Source organism: Protopterus annectens, chromosome 6.part0 (genome assembly GCF_019279795.1).
Source record: "Protopterus annectens isolate FY-2018-M chromosome 6.part0, PAN1.0, whole genome shotgun sequence".
Lineage (NCBI taxonomy): Eukaryota > Metazoa > Chordata > Ceratodontiformes > Protopteridae > Protopterus > Protopterus annectens.
The window spans coordinates 872,981,953-873,003,270 of record NC_056737.1 but is presented as its reverse complement, the minus strand read 5'-3'; the positions used below and the strand labels follow the sequence as shown (position 1 = coordinate 873,003,270).

The 21,318-nt window shown below is 41.9% G+C and overlaps 1 protein-coding gene across 1 annotated transcript in view; it reads left to right on the top strand.

Annotated features, from left to right (window-relative positions):
- DYNC1H1 (dynein cytoplasmic 1 heavy chain 1) overlaps window positions 1-21,318 on the top strand; it is a 3,754,902-nt gene that overhangs the window by 2,266,172 nt on the left and 1,467,412 nt on the right. The window contains exon 56 of the mRNA XM_044073590.1: window positions 5,297-5,430. Coding sequence (XP_043929525.1) covers window positions 5,297-5,430 — 134 coding nt within the window. The remainder of the gene's footprint in view (window positions 1-5,296; window positions 5,431-21,318) is intronic.

The following is a 21,318-nucleotide window of genomic DNA, read 5'->3' as shown; positions in this document are numbered from 1 at the left end:
CCTTTAAGCAATTACGTGCTCACTGTACAAAATTGATAGCTTCTTCAGTCTTTCATTCAGGAGCCTCCAGGAATAAATTTTTTGCAGCTGCAACTTGGGCCTCACCTCACACCTTCATCTGTCATTACAAACTGGATTTAGTTTCTAGAAGTAGGGCATCATTTGACTCCATGGTGCTTAGAAATATCCTTCCTTGAGGCCACCCTGAGATTCCAGTAGCTTGGGGCTGTCCCATCAGTTGAGGATAGAATGGAAATTGACAGCATCAGATAAAAAAGTTATGTACTTAACATAATGTTCCATCTGTGTTGTCCATTTTCATTCTTTCTCAATTCCCCACCCACCAACCCCCAACCAGTGTTTTCTGGAAGAGTAAGTTTTTGAAGTGGTTTTGCATTCTGTGGTCTCCAAATATAGCTTTGTGCTACCTTTTTCTGCTGTAGCACTGCTTAAGATTTTTTCCATAACAGTAAATTGTTTAGTCTTTTTCTATAGTGTGCGAACAAGATACGAGTTAATAGGGGTTGGTGCATTCTGGTTAAGTGAGAAGGTTGAGAGCTCAAGGTTGCCATGAGGTTTTACAACAGTCAAGTTGGATTTGAGAGCTCAAATCCAAACCCATTAGTTGAGGAAGAATGAAAATGGACAACAGATGGAACGTTATAAGTACATAACTTTTTTTTAGCTACTTAAATTAGCACCAGTCTTGGACAACATCAGTTATCCATTTTTTTTGCTAACTTCTCATGCTCAAGGCAGTACATGCCCTTTCCTTGGAATACCCTCTAACATTATACACTGCATTTATAAGGCATCCCTAGCTTTGTTGCTTGTCTGTCCTTTTTTGATGTTTTTATTTAGTTATTAATCCTAACTCTGGTTAATAAATTTCTAGTATGCCCAAAAGAGTCCCTGTGTCTGACCTAATGTACGATACTCGCATTGGCGATACATCTGATTCTTGATAAAAGATCAAGATGGGAAGCTCTTCATGCCTTGATTTTAATCTAGCCATCTAGCAGTGGGAAGGGACTTGACATACCTCCTTGTCAGGATTGTGATTGCTAAAAGTTTTGCACTGGTCTCATAACGGGGTCTCATGCACAGCCAGTCACTCTCTTCTTAAGCGCAGTTGAGTCAGAAGAGCAGATAGTAGGCCTTGATCAGGCCCCTCCTATGACTGTGTTTTGTTTTTTAGCTCCATGCTGTGCTCATGCTAATCTCTGGCTCCTTCATTGTTTATTCCCTTATCTTCCTCCTGGAAACCTAATCCTTGGTGGCTCCTGGGTGTGACCTGTACTGGCAGTTTCTCGCTTCCAGGGAAGCCCATACACATGGGAATCCCCAGTCCCCATGTGAAGTCTCTCTAAGGGCATAAGTGATGAGGTGCTGAGTGTGGGTCATGACCAGATGAGGCGCTGTCATACTGTGGCTTGCATTCTTTTCAGTTTCTATCCCTCCCAGTATGTAATGCCACTGATACGGAGTGGGTAGGTGGGCAAAAAGATCATCTGTGAGGATATTTTCCCTGAGTCTAGAGCAACTGTCTCCTCAGCATCCTATACACCCCAGTTTGATGGTTTTCTTAGCCCTGGCCACCACCAGTGTTCAGTAAATGATCTGCCCACACTAGCAGACTCCTCCACACAGGATGGGGGCATCCTTCTTCTCTGCAAGCTCCATTAATTGCCTGAGCTGGTAACAAAGCTTGGTATATCTTAGTTATAGTCAAGACTGCAGACCTTAACATTGGAGATGTCCACCTTAGTAGATTACTGAAATGACCATGGGCCCCAACATGAGTACAGATCTTGACTAGTGAGAGTTCAGGGGTATGCCTGTCTTGGATTCAGTGGATGAGGAGCTCAGAGGAGGTGCAGTCATATTGCCTTACTTTGTGAGGGTGCTTTTTGATGTTTATGCACTGACCATCCCATACTTAACTTGGTGTTTAGTTTGTACTGCTGGAGATTCCTTCTCCAAGCCTTCATAAACATTCTTGATATGGTTTTACAATCCCATAGCCAAAATACAGAATCCTGCTCATTTGGCCTGTTCATGTTGGCTACTGGATTGATATTGGGGAGTTTTCTCTGGAATCACCCAGTCATTGGTCATCTGTACTTCAGGACAAGACCTTGTTTTAAAGGGTCCAGTGGTCCATTTTTTTCAGGGGGGGGGGTTATTTAACTTTATTTCCTCTGTCAAGAGTTGTACTTCTGAAATGTAAGTGAAGGAGCATTTAGAGAATGAACCCATGCAGAGGTGTTATGTTCCAGAGACACTGTAGTTTGGTATGGCAATGAGGTCCAGCTCTGTGCCATCCCATCACTTGCACATAGCCATCACACACTAATTCCTGGATGAGTCCATGCTGGAGTTATTAGGAGGCTCCTTTCTGCTTGGCGTCCTTTGAGAAGTTTTTAGTGCTTAATGCTGTCATCTTTTGAAGTGCATGAGGACAGGGTCTCATTCCTTCTCCCTCCAGAAATACCCTTCTTTCAGGAAGATTTAAGGCTGATGAAATCCTTTAAGGACTGACCTGCAGCTTCATTTCCTTCCGAGAATGTTTTAATAAATATCTGGAGAAGAATGTGTAGCCTTTGGCATCCTTTCTGAATCCTGTTATGAAAAATGCAATCTTGAATAGTCTATTTCCAGGGTGACCTTATGGCATGGGCAGGACTGTGGCAAAGCACTTAACGATTATTGCGTAGAGTATATATATGGAAAAAAACCTTTCCCTTCCATGAAATATGGACTTTGTTAGAATGCATGCCTTATCTGGTTTGGTGGCAGTGTTTCTGGTAGCTGACACTTTTTAGAGGATCTCTTAATTGATGGCATTTTTATGTTGTATACTGTATTTGATTCTCAAAGATCTGGTGTCCCTTGATGCCAACTACTTTTTCTTTTTAAAACTTGTTTCCCAGTTGTCACTGAACAATTTGTCTTTTTCATTTCAGACTCTAGCTGTACACTACTAACAGGTAAACAAATTTGAGAGTTAACTGCTGTTTATCTCTGGAAGAGGGTTGGCTGGCATCTGCCAAATAAACCTTTTCTGAGTGGATTACAAAATGTATTGTTTTCACCTTTGTGCAGCTCATTGTCATTTGGACAGTTCTTCAGTCAGAGGTGATAATCCTTTTTCCATTACCTATTTCAAAAAAATATCTCCTTTTGTCTTGGTAATGTAGTTGTAGTTCTGTGCATTGTGGCCCTGACTGTGAGACCAAGGACCAAGGCATCTAGGGTTTGATCAGTGGTCCTAGCAGTAAAGGAGTCTGGCATGGAGAAGGAGTGAATGGCTGTAGCCCACTCATTCCTCTCAGAGGATGGGGCTTGCTTGCACACGGTGGTGCTATCTCCATGGTGGAGACTGCAGAGACCTCTACTTATGTCATGTAGGTAGGGACAGGACTGCTTAAAGGAAACACCCCGTGAGGAAGTGAGAACATCTTCCACAGATTGCCCATTGCAAGCCACTTCCCACTGCCTCATTAGGTGCACGTTATTAGAGCTGCCAAGGAGACAGAAAAAACCTTGAACCATAACTAATGCATACATTAGTAACAGCCCATCTTGTTCAGTTGTCTCAGTGAAGAGACAGAATGGTCTGATAAGGCTGATGATTGGCAGGCAGCTTGAACAAAAATTGCCAGATGTCTTCATTAGAGACCTCTTTGTTGAAGAGTTCTCTCGATATTTAGTTCACACTGTTTCTCTTTAAAAAAAAATAAAAAAATAAAGTCTAGCCTTTTTCTAATATTGAATTTTGGCTCTAGAACTATCTTTGGTTTCCATCCTATTGTTTGTTTCTACTTGGAATTCATTCATAGAGCTGCCTAGGAGGGTTCGCACTGTTAGGTGTAGCACATTTTATCTCTGTACAAAGTCCTGTGCTGTGTCCCAAATACCTTTGATTACCTTCCTGTGTTTGGATGGCTCTTTAATTGCACCTTGACTTTTGGACATCCTTATATACTTTGTTTAATGTTTGTAAACAATGTAGATGTCAGATTATTTTCTTAAGTTACTGGAATTGTACATACTCTGGGGTTGAAATGGTAGGATCAGAGGTTAGATGCCCCTTCTTGATATCTTGACTTTGATGTCCCATTGCTCAGAATTGGTACAGATTGAATTGGAATAGAAGTTGAGTCCCATCATAAAATAAGCTGATATGGTCATTTTGAGTGATGTCCATGTAAAGAAAAATGCCACTGGAAAATAGTTTTGCAGAGTACTACAGCATTGTAGATGTATGTGCCACAGACTAGTGCCTGTTGAAATATTTGCTCTTGTCTGTCTCTTGTTGTGGTACTGTCTGAGTAATTTAATCTTCATGTTGTATACCACTGCATCTTTAAGAAAAACTTGAATTGACACCAAGGAACAAATAAGAGATGTACAAGTGTGAAGCAGAAAGTGGCTTTGCTTTCCATTTTAGGATGATAGACGGGTCTGCCCCTTAGTTTTTGGTTTTGTTTCTTGAGCAAAGAAAACTCTTTAGCGGAGGGTCAGCTGTTTTGTTGTGGGGCTTGCCAGTTAGGTTGTCCTCCTAAAATGTATTGTAAGCTAAAACCAGTCCATAGTACCTTCTAACTGGAAAGTACAAAATTGTGCGCCTTCTATTTGAAATGTTCCACCTCATGTACGGTTAGCTGTGTAGGTACGTAACCATTTTAATGATTTAGTATAATGTGTTAAATTTGGTGTGCAACATAATTTCAGATGTTTGCACGTGCATTTCCACAGCTTCATCTTCCTTCCACCACCTTTGCATTTTTCTTTCCTGTTTTGGCCCTGCTAGTAATATGGTGCTGTGGTAGCATTGTCGCCTCACAGTAAGACGCTGTCCGGTTCAATTCTCTGCTAGAGCGTCTTCTGTGTGGAGACATGCATGAATAGGCGTACCTTCGTTGAGGATTGTGCGTCAGGGCTGGTAACTCGGCACGTAAAAATCAACTACCAATCATTAGTGGACCGGAATTCCGCTGTGGCGACCCCTAACAGGGAAAAGCTGAAATACTCAACATTATTCAATATATGCCTTCCATTTGCCTTATAGCATTTGGATTCTCTGCTTAGATAAAATTGTAAATACACGAGTCTGTCCGTCTCCCTTCATGATTGTTTGGAAGTTCTGTGGCATGGCAGGTTCACTCTCTATTTGAAGACTTACAAAAGTATGTGTAACTAAGCTTTTGTGTTGATCTTAAGAGATGGAATATGGCAAGATTTGTGGACAAGATTGTAATGAAATCTAATTTTTTTTTTTTTTTTAATACAGGATTATGTGCCAGTAGATCAGGAAGAGTTGAGAGATTATGTCAAAGCCAGGCTAAAAGTCTTCTATGAAGAGGAACTGGATGTTCCATTGGTGCTTTTCAATGAAGTTTTGGATCACGTTTTGAGAATTGATCGGTAAGTTTTAGACCATAAATTATAATCAAGTACAGGTTAAGCTCTTGATAAAATCTTAGCAAGTCATACTGGTATGTTTCTTGTTACTTGATGGTGTCAGCATCATAATTCATACACGTCATATTTTGCCTGTGAACCATGTTTTGCTGCCAGATGTGTTACCCCTCAGAAATTAGCATCTAGTTTGTTTGGCTTTCTGAGGAAAACGGATAAAGCCATGACTGTGATCATTCATTTGGATGCTGGGGGAGCTAGCTGTCGCGGAAGGGTTGAGAGTGGTTAATGTAGACTCATCCGACCTTGAAGGGGGGAACGGTCTGTTATGGCCTTTGGAGACACTGATATTGTTAGAAAGGCATCAAGAAGGGCTGAGACATGCACACTTGCCAAGTGGCATGTGCTGCAGCTGGTAGTTGCACACAAGCTATAGGACCTGGCACTGCAAGCAGTTGTACACTACAGAGCTGCCATAAGGTTAACAGTAGTTGAGGAAGCTGAAAATCCTCTTGCTTGTGACAGACCTATGAAAAAAGGGGAGCTTATGGCTTGCAGGTGCAGACTAGGGTGTTCTTGTTTTGGTTAGCTAGGTTTCTTTTAGCAGTTGTTTCAGTGAAAGTATTTTCCCAAATAACTAATTTTTGCAAGTGCAAAAAAAAAAATCCCATAATGGGGTTATGGTTCCTGATTACCCGATATATATAATTAACCCCCCCCCCCCCCCCCATGGAGGCATGTTGGGCGGTGCATTTCTATAGTACAGAGGCCTAGAATTTCTAAGACAGTCATCCCTGAAACAAAACACAATAAAACTGTGTCAACATTTTGGATTGATCTTTGATCGGTTTTACATTTCTATTATTGCATGTTGAAATAATACAAAGATTCTTATTCTCTCATTTTGTTTGATTTTGTTTTTTCATTACATTTCTGTAAGCTTTCTTTTTGCAGATAGAAATGTACTATTTTTTGCACTTTTACTTTGAATGCAATTTGTAAAGCAAAACACAGCTTTGAAGGTTATATGATTTGCTTTTAGCCTGTAACATTAGATGAAAGCTTTTTTGTCTATCATGAAGGCAAGTTCTTCCATACAATGTAGAGCTGGCACAAAAGCAGGTGTGTCGTAACAGGTTTTGCCTTCATCCCTCTTAGAAAATACTTTTTTGTGTGTCATTTCAGTATTCATAGCTTTTCAGGGACTATTGGTCTGCTTAGGATCATCATTGCATCTCCTTTTAGATTGGTAACAGTGGCTACTGTTTCCCTTTGGGAGGCACACTTTGGCTGTGCCAGTTAAGTTGTAGTGTTTCATATTGGACAGCAGGGGGAGATGGACAGCTTTTAATATTTTTATTTTTACATTTGTTGACCGGGCTAGTCTAGCTGGATATATTTCCATTTTCAGTAGAGGCCCGGGGAGAAAAGCTCCACATAAAAACATACAAAAATACAAAATACAGAAAAATGCAAATAGAAATACAACAAGACCTACAAATAAAAATTATAATAAATTGTAAGGATACCGTAGAAGCAAAAGCAGAAATGCTTATAAAAGTACCTAAGTAAAATTATAATAAATTTAGGTAACAAAAATTCCTGGATGTAAAACTGAGGTGAGAGACTTAGATGTTAGTAAAGAGAGTAGTAATAAGTAATATAGGAGTAAGAGAGCATCAATAATATAAGAGTGTAGAAAATAGAAAAATTCAAACCAGAAATAAAAGGTTAGGCCTGAAGGTATACATCTCCGTTGTGGTCTTAGTAGCTTTTGTTTACAGAGATTTTTAGTTTTCCCACATTTGCTGTCCTGACTGCTGACCATCCAGCTACCTTCCTCTTGCCATTTGGCTCCTTATCTCCTATTCTAGGTGCCTGTATTGTGGCTATCAGACCATCATCCATGGTTGGTTCATTCTTTTGCTGGTTCAGTCCTCTTTCTTGTTAGCAGGTAAACTGTATTCTGCGGTGCCTGACCTCACTGTCGAGATTGTGCCACTCTACATTGTGCCCACTTCCAGTAGAGTATATGCACTTTTGATAGGAAACGCATGTCCATTGCCCTGTAACCAGAGACTGCTGACCTGCCAAAACTATCAGGTGACAGTCAAGCAGCAGGGCTTCCATTGTGTTTCCCCTATGAGATGGAAACCTGATACTGACAGATGTTTTTATTTCTGGTTTGAATTTTTCTAGCAGTAGACAGGGTTAAAAATATTTCATTTTAAGTAAGGAAAAAAGTTTGCTTATCAACTTGCAGGGGTGTAAAGGGTGCAGCTAATTATAAGAAGGTTGTGAAGAAAAATATTTAGCCATCAGTCTGATTCTTGGGGAAATGCTTATGTATTTGTGCTTTCTGCAAAAAAAAAAGCTTTAACTTTAGAATAAAGCTTCTGGTCTCGGACTGTTTTTTCCCAATTTAATTTCTCCATATGTTTAGGATTTGTTTTTACATACCTTGATGTGAATAAGCACCAGTCTTAAGTCAGGGCATATTTAAAGTTCATGAAATTGGTCATCACTTCAGTCTTTGATGTTAGCCAGATGTGCTATTACCAGCCCCCTCAATGTACTCAGAATTCTCTCTGCAGTTCATTCATACAGGGTTACATGTATTGGTAGTATATTTATTTCTGATTGCGAATACTGTTATCCTGTTACTCCTGCTCCAATTCGAGCAGTCTACTTTTTCTGTTAGTACTGATGTCCGATATACACCAGGGGGATCGGGGAAATTCTCACTGATGATTTAGAAGTGTCTTCATCGTTTTGCGGCAAATGTGTCCGTTAGGGCGTTTGGTCAGAAGGTGACAATTACATTTTTTTGTTGTTTTTGTTTTCCATTATTTCATGTGTAAATGAAACTGCCTGATGGGAAATTGCTTTGGGACTGTTTAATTTCTCTTCCTGTAAACTTTGAATGCATGTTGGAGCAGCTGAGCAGCATGGTTAAAAAAGAAAAGAAAAAAAAGAAGTCTTAGAAGCCAGCGAAACATCTGGTCGGACTGAAATTGTAGAGTTTTTAAACACCTTTATTACATTACACATCTTAGTGACATAAGACATATTGAGTTATAAAAACAAATCCTTACAACATATTTTTTCTTTTCTATGCATTGTACAGATATGGTTTTCTTCTTACATATTCAATTTAACATTACATAAGTTGCTAAGTTGTAGAGGTTTGAGGAGATTTTAATGTGAAATGTCCCAAGTGAAATTATTGTCGTAGTATTCCAATGAAATAGGTTTCAGCATCAACTGCCGAACAGGGTAGCAAAGCCTAAAACTTTCCAGTAGCATTTATCTGACTCTGTCTGCAGCTCAAAATCATAGAGGTATACAAGTGAATGTGTAAGAGTAAGTCCTCAGATTATCTCACAGCCAGCTCAAACACTGGTCTCGCACCTGTCAGTCTAGTCTTTGCATGCTCATTTGTATCGTAAGCCGCCTTGGATTAAATGCAGGCTCCCATCTATTGAAAAGGGGAAATGATGGCTGAGTGCAACATGCAGTCACAGATATGACCCATGCTATCAATGCACATTATTATATTCGGCTAGGAATTGTGAACAGCTAAGATATGTCAGACAACATCTGTCCACCTTTTAACCATCTGAATTTTCATTCCCCAACCTGCCTCATGGGCAGGTGTGAGATCACCTGGAAAGGAACAGTTGAGGGTACTCTGTGAAGGATGGGAGGGGATAAGCTGAATGTCAACAATGGTTGAGCTAGCTTGGGGTGCTTTATAGAATGGCAGCAAACTCTAAAGAAAAGTGATCATTTTAGAAATCTGCTTCATTTCATAAAGTACAACTGCAGAAATGTTTTTAGAACTGAAAATAGTTTAACAGAAAGTCTGTTTACTCCTCTTCCCTCAATGTCTGAATTTGAAAACCTTGGTTTATAATGTGGCCGTAAGGATGAACAGGTGAAGAGAGGAAACTTGATGTCTCTCTGAGAATTATAATTTTGATTATAATGTAATATTAAAGATTTTAAAGGATTTCTTGCTTCCTCCTCTCACCCTCCCCTTTCTGCTTTATAGTTTTAACAAAGACTGATCTAATACTGAAGATACTTTTTAATAGGCCTTGCTCTTGGGTTCTTCCTGTCTAGCAGTCAAAAGTATTGACATTTGTTTTGAATTGCCTTCATTTGGAGTGTGCATAATTTGTGCAGGCAAATGCCAGGATGTGACGCATCACATCAGCCAAGCTAGCTCTTGAGCCTATCCATTCCTTTCTGCTACTTGGCAGAGTTAGGATGTTAGTGCACAGAAGTGAAAATTTGCCAGCCACATCTTATGCCTGTTTACAAATTCACAAAGTGCCTCTGTGGCCAGCAGTTACAAGACCTACATTAACACAGTTTTATGTTTTGGTGGGTCATGGTATTGAACCACAGATGCAAGTAATAAGCAGTTCACCTTTGCCATTTGGAAATATTGAAATATGTTACTTACGCTGCCACCATAATGTTGAAAAATATTGACAAAAAGATTGATTGGAGGTAGTGCAATGTTGCAAACTACAGCCCTGTTGCCATATGGCCTCCCTGGTATGTTCCTAAAAGTTCTGGTCACTAAAACAGGCACACTTTTATGGACTGGATATGAAGGAAGAGCCATGGCATGGAGCGTCTTGATTCGCAGAGAATGATGTCATCTTGCCCTCTAGTTACTAATTTTCAGGGTGCAGTGGAGTAATTCTGTTGTATGGAATGGTTAGGCTGAAAGTCACTTCTAAGTCAGAGGTGGGTGGTAGTGTTTTGCAAAAGAGTAGATTGTGCCTTGGTTTGGGAAGGGGGGACAGCTACTTCATGAGAAGGAATTCAGATATATTGGGGTCTTCATGAGTGGGTGTGAAGGTCATTTTGAGTTTGTTACAGCAGTGGCAGTACTTCGGGCATGTTTCTGGTCTACACTTGTGGCACTGAGTTGTGGGGATAGTCTTGGAAAGGATAACGTAGATGCTTTTTTTTTTTTTTTTTTAGCTAAGGTAGTTGAGATTACTGTCTGTGATCATTAGTTCAGCAGTCACAGTAGATTTTATGGGTTCTTATCAGATGACCGAAGACGCATTTTGTCGAATGCGTCTTGGATGAACTTGAAATGTCAAAAAGGCAAAATGATGAAGTGGCATATAAGTCGCTTGACTGCTTCTGTCATTTTGCCATTTTCGGCACTGTAGTGCGATCTCCGAGTTGGTATATTTAAGTAGAAGGGTTGTGGGGACACAGCCCCTCACTTTATGCAATGTTTCAATGCCCCCCCCCCCCCGGGAAAATTCGCTTTTCTGGTTGTTCGATGTCTTGTGAATTCGAACTTGAGTTCGATATAACAACGTTCGATCATTTGATAGTTCGCTGTTATAGACCTGATTTTATAGTGTAGTAGCTAGTTTTATAGTCGAGAGGAGTCATTTAAGCTGATTTGAATACCTTGTGTGGATGTCCTGTGGGTACCTCACAAGAGGACGTGTATCAAACAGCCTACTGAGAGGAGACATCAGGCTACATATAGGCTAATATTGAAGGTTTATATCTTTATTTGCCTGAATGCATGTGAGGTTGCACAGGGCGGGGTTGTTTGGATAGCTTTGCTGAAGACAGTGATGTCTGTTCTGCATGCTTCAGCTTGCTGCCAAAAAGTGATTGTGTTCCTGTAGTTCATGACTGGAACTTTGATTGGACTTTAGTGACATGGCATCCTTAAGCAAGTAGTCAGAGGTTCAGCTGACTGTTTCATTTGGGGAGAATGGCTTGGGACTGGTACGAGGGTAAGACAAGACCTGGCAGAACCCCATTTTTGTACCAAAGAAAGGCTCTGTTTTAGTCCAGAAGGGACAGCTTTGTGCTTTGCACTGAACTGGGTTTGAAAGATCCAACTCTTGGGTGTACCTTTTAAAATGTGATTTTGGACTGGTATCATTTTCATAAGTTTAGAAAGGAAGGTATATACCTAGGCAGTAGAAGAAGGTAGAATAGTCACAGGATATATCAGAGGGGCAAAGATTTGACTCTGAGCTTGGTCAGGTAGTATTAATATCCATTATAAGGAGATTTTGTAAGAAGGCAGTCCAGCTGCAGCAGGAGATGGAAGGGGGGTTGTATTATGTCACTGAAGCATAAGCTAGTGATGTGGGGATGGAACATAGGAGGGAGGCAGTGATTGAAATTGAATTGTGATGTATGTAAAGGAAGGCTTCCCTTTTATGGTCAGAGAGGAGGCAGTGCTGTGTCCCGTGAAAGGGTGGTTGGAAAGTAACTAAGGAGGGGAGGGTCAGGTATATACTGGTGAAAGTACTGTAGTAGCCAGTCTTGATCTTCACAATTAGAGTGGGAGGGTGCTAAGAACACAGAGTCAGATAATTGTGTGGGATTTTGAGGAATTGGATTGCAGTGAACCGAGGAAGATGCCAAATATGAGTTAAGGGACAAAAATACATTTTATGGGAATCTGAGAAATGGCTAAGAGATGCAACCCGAAAGGCTAGAGAAGAATTTGTGAAGTAGGCAAAAAGAAAAGGCCTTTGAGGCTACAGACAAATATCAGGCTAACAGATGAGGTTGAATGTGGAATCTGCAAGATTTGGAAGAGGTAGATTGGCAGGTGGACAGGTGATGGAAGAGGGTACATGAGTAGTTGGACAAGGCAAGATTACATGAGGCAAGCAGAAAGACAGTAAAAGTACAATTCAAACAAGAGCTTAACAGAAAGGGGAGCAAAAGATCTGAAGTTGTTGACTTTGATCTTCATCCTCTGGGTTTCGGATCCATCCTCTGATCCAAATCAGCCAAATATTCTAGCCTTGGAGCCGAAAAATTGAGCTCCTCCTCTCCTACCCGTAATTCCCCACTCTCCCTCCATCCCTCAGATCTCGTTTATCGCTCGTTTGAACAGCTGCGGGTTTGACGCTGAGCCTCCTTCCAGGGTATCTAAATGATTTTTGGGTGTTGTAAGTTCACAATTTTTGAATAATTTCTTCCTCTTTTACTGTCCTTTTATTTCCTACCTGTAAAAAAAAAAAAAAAAAAACTTTTTGTGATTAGCTGTAGTTTGAAGGCTGGTAGAGTAGGTCTGTATCTTCTCCTTTCCCTTTTTCCTCTCTTCTTGCTATGGTGGCTGAGTCTAAGCCAGTAGGCTTTAGAAAGTGCACAGAGTGTGGGCATAAGCTCCCTCCTTCTGATGGCCACACTGTGTTATCTCTTGGGGGCGGCCCATCTAGATATCTCTGTTCTATCTGTGCAGGCTTCTGCAGAAAGATGATTGGATGTGCTTTGCAGACCTTCAACACTTGTAATTACTACATCAGGATGGACAAACACTCCAGAAGGTTTCTCCACTTCTGGCTGATAGCCAATCATTTTCAGTTCAGAGTTACTCCCTTTTGGACTCACCACAGCCCCCAGGGTGTTTATCAAAGTGATGGTAGTTGCAACTCACCTGAGACTGCTTGAATTTCAGGTGTTTCCTTACCTGGACAATTGGCTCCTCACTGCCCCCACCAAGGATAAACTCCTATAAGCCAAGGATTTTCTTTTCCACCTACTGCGACCTTAGGGATAACAATAAGTCTTTCCAAGCTGAGACTGGATCTGGTTCATGTCATTGACTTTGTAGGATCTCGCCTTGATACTGTTCACTGCATGGCCTTTCTACCTCCCAGACAGAGTTCAGTCCCTTCGGTCTCGTGAGGAAGATTCTCACCGATCATCCTCCCCCTTCCTTTGTGGTTAGAGCATTGATATTGATGACTGTGACCATTGCTCTTTTTCCCCCTTGCATGCCTCCATATGAGAGTACTTCAGTGGACCTTAGTGGTGCAGTGGTCCCTCCTGGAGCTACCCCTGGACTATCCCATCAAACTTTCTCAAGTCTGTAGAGAGTCTGTTTTTTGGTGGCTTCACTCCCAGGATCTGTACTCAGAATGTCCTTTCCTCCCCTCTCCTCCCAAGGCCATGGTGACCACAGACACCTTCCAGCTAGGGTGGGGGTCACAGGCTGGGTCACAGTCCAAGGCACCTGGTCCTCTCTAGAGACCAGTGTGCATATAAATGGCCTGGAGATGAGGGTGGTCCTTTTAGCATTTTGCAAGCTCTTCATGCCTCTCTTCCCACAGAGACGATTGCTATCCAGATGGACAACATGTTGATTGTCTGTTGCACAAAAAATGGGGGAACCAGTCCTTAACCCCTATGTTGAGAAGAAACGCTCTGGTTTCTTGCTCCCTTTGAGCCAGCGGCCATGGTAGATATGCAGTTTTTATCTTGGAAGACTGCCTTCTTAGTGGCTATCACCTCTGCTGTGAGGGTTTCAGAACTTCATGCTTTGTCCATAAAACCTCCTTATCTGGTTTTCCGTAAGGATAGTCTCTATTCTCCCTAAGTCCTCTTATGCCCAAGGTTGCTTCAGAGGCCAACATTAATCAGGTGTCTTTTTTCACAATTTCCAAAACAGTGGAGAACACAGACCTCATTTACTTGATGTTCAGACAGCTGTGTTTTTACTTTGACAAAACAAAATATTTCAGTAAAACATACCAGTTTTTTTGTCTCCCTTTTTTAATTCCAGACTTGGTAGATCTAGCACTGAAGTAGCTTTAGCTAATAGGATCTCAAAGTGCATTGCATTGACATACTCCAAAAAAGACATTCCTCTTCCTAATCAGGTCAAAGCACATTCCACTAGATCTGTATCTACCTCTGCAGCCTTCTAGTTCAGAGTGCCTATTGATAACATTTGTTCAGCAGCTATGTAGCAGTCTTCTCATGCCTTCATTTCCCATTACAAGTTGGACGTCTGTTCCAGGAGCATCTTTTGGCTGTGCCATGCTTCAGAATATCCTTCCATGAGGGCCACCTGGGGCTAATGTAGCTGGGGACTCTCTCACGTAGGTTGAAGATCAAATGAAGTCCACTCCAGATAAAAAAGTTGTTATAACGTTCCATCTGAGTTATTGCTTCATTTGTCTTCAACCTTTCCCCTTCCTCAGATCCAGGGAAGATCTGGCAGAAGTGACTCAGGTCCGTCTCTTGCCTATCATCCAGGCCCTGAGTTCTGTGGATGGTGTGGATAACTTTGCTGGTGTTTGGTGGTGGTTTAGTTCTCGCAGCAAACTCATTCTGAGGGATGGAGGGGGGGGGGTATTATGGGTATGAGAGGAGGAGCTCAGTTTTTCAGCTCCAAGGCTGGAGTATTCGGCCAAGTCAGATCCGAGAACAGATCCGAAACCCACAGGTTGAAGACAAATGCAGCAACTCGGATATAGCATTACGGTAAGAGTATAACTTTATTTTCTTTAGGTATCTAGTATAGTGTAAAGGACTGGATGGAAAAATGTGTTTAGGCTGAGTAATTGTGTGATGGAGGTTATGGGAGACTGGGGAGGTGAAGTAGTGAATAAGCACTTTGTGTTTACATAGCAAAACAAAGGGAGTGGGTGCCATGCTGGGGAAAGTGGTGGATAGACACCAGAATTTTGAGGGAGGGAGAACTGGCTTCTTCTAATAGAGTAAAATAGGGGGACTAGATGGGCAGCCTCCAGAGGTTCTCAAAAATCTGGCCCGTATACTGATCCCTGTGGAAATGCCTAAGGGACGTGGAAGATTAAGTGTAGCATTCTTGTACAAGATGGGAGTAGGAAAATGTGGGGAAGAACAAACCCTGTTACATTAGCAGCAGTGTCAGAAATTCATTGAGAGAATCCTGTGTTGTTTTGTGGAAGGCAGTAGTGTTCAAGACAACAACCTATATGGATTCCTGGCTTAAAGTATCTGTCTGTGCACAATCCAGTTTTATGCCTGGGTTGCATGATTTGACAAGGTAGCACAAGAAGTTGCATAGTATTTGGGCTTAGTTTTCAAAGCAGCATCTTGTAAAGTACTGTCGGATGGGAGTGTTGCATCAAGAGTAAGAAATTGAATATGATTGAAAGGGGGTGGGGCAGTGGGTTGTGCTGAGAGGTTCAGTGCATAGTATAATGAAATACTAGATAGTACTGCAGGAGCTGGTCCTGGGTCCACAGCCATTAATTGTGTGCATTTCAGATATATCCGAGGGAAGAAGGGAATGGCTCTGCTCCTACATTGGTGACTCAAAAGTTAAGAGCAGCAGTGGAGGGTGAGAATTGGGGGCATCAGTAAAAGGACTTGAAAAGGCTGACCATATGGTCTTGAAATGTAGCAGTTGTAATTCAGTGCCGATAAATGTGAAATACTGCACCTGTGCCACAGCACATCTGAGTATTTCTTACTTGGACATCTGCAGAGAGAGACAGAGATTCTGTCATCAGATTGGAAATGTTTCTGCCATGCTAAGCCATGGTCTGTCTACACCTTGGGTACTTTATGCAGTTTGATGCCATGCCAGGCGTAACGTAATAATGCTGCTGAAGAGAATCCAAGCGAAAGACACTAAAATGGTGCATGAGATGAGCTAGAGGAGCTAAAGCACTTTCCACTTGAAACCATAACATCGGTGGGGGGGGGGGTATGACATGGGGAGCGCAATACAGTGTCGCTGAGAAACTAAAGGTTATCCTGAGCAAGAAGTGCAAAGGCAAGATGATGGGACACAGGCAGCAGATTGTAGGGATCAGCTACTCCTTGAATCTGTGGAAACTTTTACGAAAGGTGGTTGTGGAACCGTGAAATGAACTGCTGCACTAGGTGGTGCTAAAGGAAATCCATGAGTGTTCATGGGAGCATGAGAGAGATGATTTGAGGGGTAAGATGTAAAACAAGAGAAGGTGGAATGTTGAATGCAGATGCTTTTACAGGGCAGTCTGTCTATGATTTCCTCCTTCCCTGAGCATATGCAACATAACATAAGGAGAGAGTGAAATGGTTGGTAGGGCTGGGCTTTAGCAGTTTCTGCAATGTAGAGTGGCCCAACTCTTGTATGCAGCAACCCAGAAGCTGTGCCATTGGTGTTCTGCTTCCCATGCAAGTGGCCAAGGTCCCCGGTGTTTACATGTAGGAAAAAGTTGTTCCATTAATCCACAAATAATGAGTCCAGGGTATTTATAATCTTTAATTCCTCAGATGGAATTGGATTTATTTTTGATGTTCTTTATGTTAAACTAGATGCCTGTACTACTGCTGACATGATTCCGAAGTGTCAGCCACACATCAGAATCGTATAAAGTACATACATGAGTCGCATTCCAGTTTATTGTCCTCAAAATAGTGGAAGAAAGATTTGTAGTAGTGGATAGCTTAATGTTGGTCTCAATAGTACTCTCTCTTACACAGTTTGAGCATTAAATTGGCTTATTCCTCATCAATTTTAAGGGATGGCATCCACACATTTTCCCAAGGTTTGCTAGCTCAACATTGTCACTTAAGGGGGGTAGTTAAAGTTGAGTATTCTCTGCATAATTGTGAGAACTGCAACCATCCCATGAGTTCTCAAAGTGGAAGCAAATATGCCATGCACAGCAGAGTCCAGCATGAGGTCTTGAACTCCACAGTGTATACGGTGGCTCAAAGATGAAGTAATCCCTATACTGTACTCTTTACCCTGTAAAATGAAGCATACCAGTGGAGGCTGTGAAAGATCATAGTGGGTAGTCTGCTGCTCCACCTCCTGTGATCCATGGTGTGAAATGTTGCTTTCAGATCAGAAGAGGACCAAACTAGATAAGCATTGATCCCTTAGCTCTACGAAGGTATTGAGTGCCATTGTGTGCCATTATCTCGAAGACAAAATTAAAATGGTTCTATGGATGTTATGAGAGTTCAGATGAGATTCAAGGTGCACTATTGCCACTATTTCAGTAACTGTAGGAAGAATAGTTTTTCAATTTAAGCATGTTTATTTACAGGTGAACAGTTGTTGCATACATGTCGGGCCACATCATTTTTAATTCTCTCCATGTACCCTCTGGCAGCTACTCACTTTAATCTCCAGTAGTAAACAAGTCCTTGGTCAATACACAGGCATAGCAGCCTCAGTGGCAGAACTTGCATTTGACATATCCATATGAATTTGTAGCACTTTTTTAATGAACACCAGTCAAGTTAGTTCCTTCATCAAGACAAGTGTATCTACTTGTATCTGTCCAAATCCAAGACATTTCAGTATTTACAGTGATAGTTGCTACTAACTCTAGTCTTAGTTTTACTTGCTGAAATTTTGATAAGTTTATAATATTTTTCTGTATGAGAGCACAAGAAAAATGTAAAATTTTCTGCAAAATAATTTTAACTATACAAGCTGCCCTCTCAATCTGTTATAGACCCTCTTACACATCTGTTTTGATGTGGTGAAACTCTCCATCTCTTTTGTACATGGACACCTTTTATTCTTCTAAGTGCTTCCCATTTATTCCATTTTTTAAGTAAATGCTGAAGTTCGTGTTTCACTGTTGCAGTCATTACACTTGGGTTATCCTGCTGGCAGGCGACCTATAGTCTGCCCGAGTTCCAAAGTCTTGGTCCGGCATCGGTTGCTGTTGCTCCTTCCCTGACGTCAGTGCGGCAGGGATATAAAAGTTGCAACCAACGCCATTTTCTTCAGTCTTTCTTGCCACGTGGTGCCCGAAGCATAAGCAGTTCGCAAGTGCCGGTCAGCCAATTCCTGAGATTTTCAAAATTGAGTTTCAGATCCGAAGTCTTCAATAAAGCTAAGTACCCCGTTGGGGAAACTTTTTCTTGCTCCAGACCGATGTCAGTAAAAGTTAATAATTGTATTTCTTGTGGGAAGCAAATACCTCATAAGGACTTCCACTTTTACTGCATTCCTTGCCTAGGCCCTGACCACGACGACCTTAGTTGTCGGTTTTGTGCTAGATTTAACAAATGCACTATTAAACGTCGGTTTGATTTTGCTTTACATTATTTTGGACGAAGATTTAATTACATAATGCTGTCGGAACAACCGACCGGAGTTTATAAAAAACGCAAAGACCAAGAAAAAGACAGGCATCCGAGGTCCAAAACCGACGACGAAGCCTCTTCTAGGCCAGTCGCCGGTTCTCAGTGAGGTACTTTCGCAGCCCCTGACACCCGCTACCTCAGAGCCACAGGCCGCAACCGACAGCCACGTGGAGACACCTAGGCCTGTGGAAACTCAAGATATTGGGCCTATGGAAACTATACCCTCAGGGGTCCGGAGCCGCTGAGCAGGCACCGGCTTCTGAGGGTGTTTTCAGACCTTCACAGCTTACAATTAAAGCTACTACAGCAGCAAAGGCAAAGTCAAAAACACCTTTAAAGACAAAGAAACAAGTGCAACATTCTCCAGAACAGTCATCCATGCCTAAGAAACAGATGCTTAAAATGGCTGAAGACCTTATTACTTTAATCAGGGGCTCCCATCCCCCTCCTGACAAAAGGCCTAGGCAAGACAGTGATTATGATTCCTCTGATCAGGTTTCCATTTCTTCTGATTCTTCCTATGACCAGGGCTACTCTCTCCCTCCTTATGAGGACTCTGAATCAGAAGAGTCCGTTCCTTCTGCCTCACCGCCTGAGGATTTCTCTTTTGGGTAAACCCTGCACACCTTGAGGGAGCATTTCCATTGGGAGAGCCAGGATTACTCAGAATCCAAGAAAAGGATCAGAGATTTCCTTCTATTGCCTCAGCACAGGCCCTTGGCTATCCCCTCTGTACTTGATATTGTTGATGTTTTCTCTGAATCCAGTCTGTCTCCAGATTCTGTACCCCCTGCACCAGTAAAGCCAGACAGGTACTACAGGGTCCCTGACTCTCATAAATTTCTTTACAAAAACCCCGCTGCGGACCCAGAAACTATTTCTCAGGGTCCAAAAGGGGTTAAAGCTTCCACTGCCAAAAATCCTGTCCCCTCAGTTAGGGATTCCAGAGCTCTGGACAGATGGGGAAAAAAAGTTTACACTTCTGCTACTTTAGCTGTAAGAGCTCTAAACTGTCAGTTTCACATGCTTAAATATCAGCAGTATCTCATGTCATTGTTAAAGCAGAAAATGGTTACAAATCTAGAAGGTCCTGACAGTAAAGAAATGCAGGATTTATTGCATGCAATTGAACAAGTGGGAAAGCATACTCTGCAATGTGGTTTTGATTCATTAGAGGCTTCTTGTAGAGCCGCAGTTACAGGCTCAGTTATTCGAAGACGTGCTTGGTTAAAAGAACAAAGTTTACCTGACCATGTTAAAATGAAATTATTGGATGCTCCACTACAGCATGATACTTTGTTTGGTGTTAAGGCAGAAGAGGTTTTAAAGAAAATGGAGGATAAAGCAAAGTCAATGCAAACTGTGAAAGATTTCTTATGGGTTCAGCCACCTAGATTTAGCAGGAACTGGCCTTCAAAAAATTGGTCCTTTCCAGCGTCAGACAGGCCACAAAGAGGCAGATATAGACGTCCAAGAGGTAGATCTCAGCCCCAAGGCTCCTACAGACCTAAACAATGGGGTGCTTCAGCCCCCAAAGGAGGAGAAGACAAATCACAACCTTATAGGAAACAGTCACAATGACTTCCTTCTGCTAATGCCAAGCTCTCAACAGTTAACAGCACCCCTAGGGGGAAAGCTAGCACTTTTCTCAAAAAATTGGCACATGATCACCCAGGACCAATGGGTGTTGAATATAGTTTCTCAAGGGTACAGGTTCCACTTCCACACGCTTCCAAAACCAAAAGGTATACCAAACCTGCCACAAAACCAATGGGCAGAGGCACAAAAACAGATTGCAGCTCTTATGGATATGGGAGCTATTCAAAATGTTCCACAAGAAGAACAGGGCCAAGGATTTTACTCACAACTTTTCCTAGTATCCAGAAAGGACAAAGCATGGAGACCAATATTGGACCTGTCAATCCTAAATACTTTCCTGGATGTTCCAAAATTCAAAATGTTAACACTGCAACAACTCTTGCCCATGTTGGGCAAAGAGGCTTGGTAGTCACTTTGGATCTCAAGGAGGCATTACCTGCATGTCCCAATCAGACGATCGTGCAGAAGATACCTCAGATTCATTGCAGGCTCAATGCATTATCAGTTCTCTGCACTGCCCTTTGGCTTATCTACTGTGCCCAGGGTCTTCACAAAATGCCTGGCACCAGTAATTGCATTTTGCAGACAAAAAGGAATTCAAATATACCCCTACTTGGACGACTGCCTTATTCAAGCAGAGAGCAAGGACATTCTTCTCAAGCATCTGGCGTTTGTAAAGAGATTACTAATTTGCCAAGGGTACACAGTAAACGAAAAGGAATCAAAACTAGTGCCCTCTCAAGAGATAATATTCCTGGGTGCAAGCTTGAACACAACTACCCAGATGCCTTTGTTTGTCTGGCGTGAGATAAGCCAACTGACTCATTACTTTCAAATGATGGCAACAAGGACCCAGCTCCCTGCCAGAAAAATTCTGCAGGCCCTGGGTTTCATGGCGTCTTGCATTCTACTAATTCCATATGCCAAACTGCATATGAGGAAACTACAATGGTATCTGAAAAGTGTTTGGACTCAGTATTGTCACAGCCTAGAGACAATCATAACCTTAATTCCCTGCCTACAACAGGGGTTTTGATGGTCCCAGGCCTGTCACCACAACAAGTGACAGCCTTTCACCTTAACTACAGCCAGGCAGACAATAACAACGGATGCATCGGATTACGCCTGGGGAGCACATATGGCAGGAAAATGCATTCAGGGCACATGGCCCAAGGAACAAATGCATCTTCACATCAATCAAAAAGAGATGCTAGCTGTACAGAATGCCCCGACAGCCTTCAAGGACCAGATACATCCAGGACAATTATTAATAAAGACAGACGATACCACAGTTATGTGGTACATAAACAAACAAGGGGGCACACATTCCTACCCCATATGCAGACAAGCCATGACTTTGTGGAACACAGCACTGACTTACAAGGTACATCTGCAAGCACAATTCCT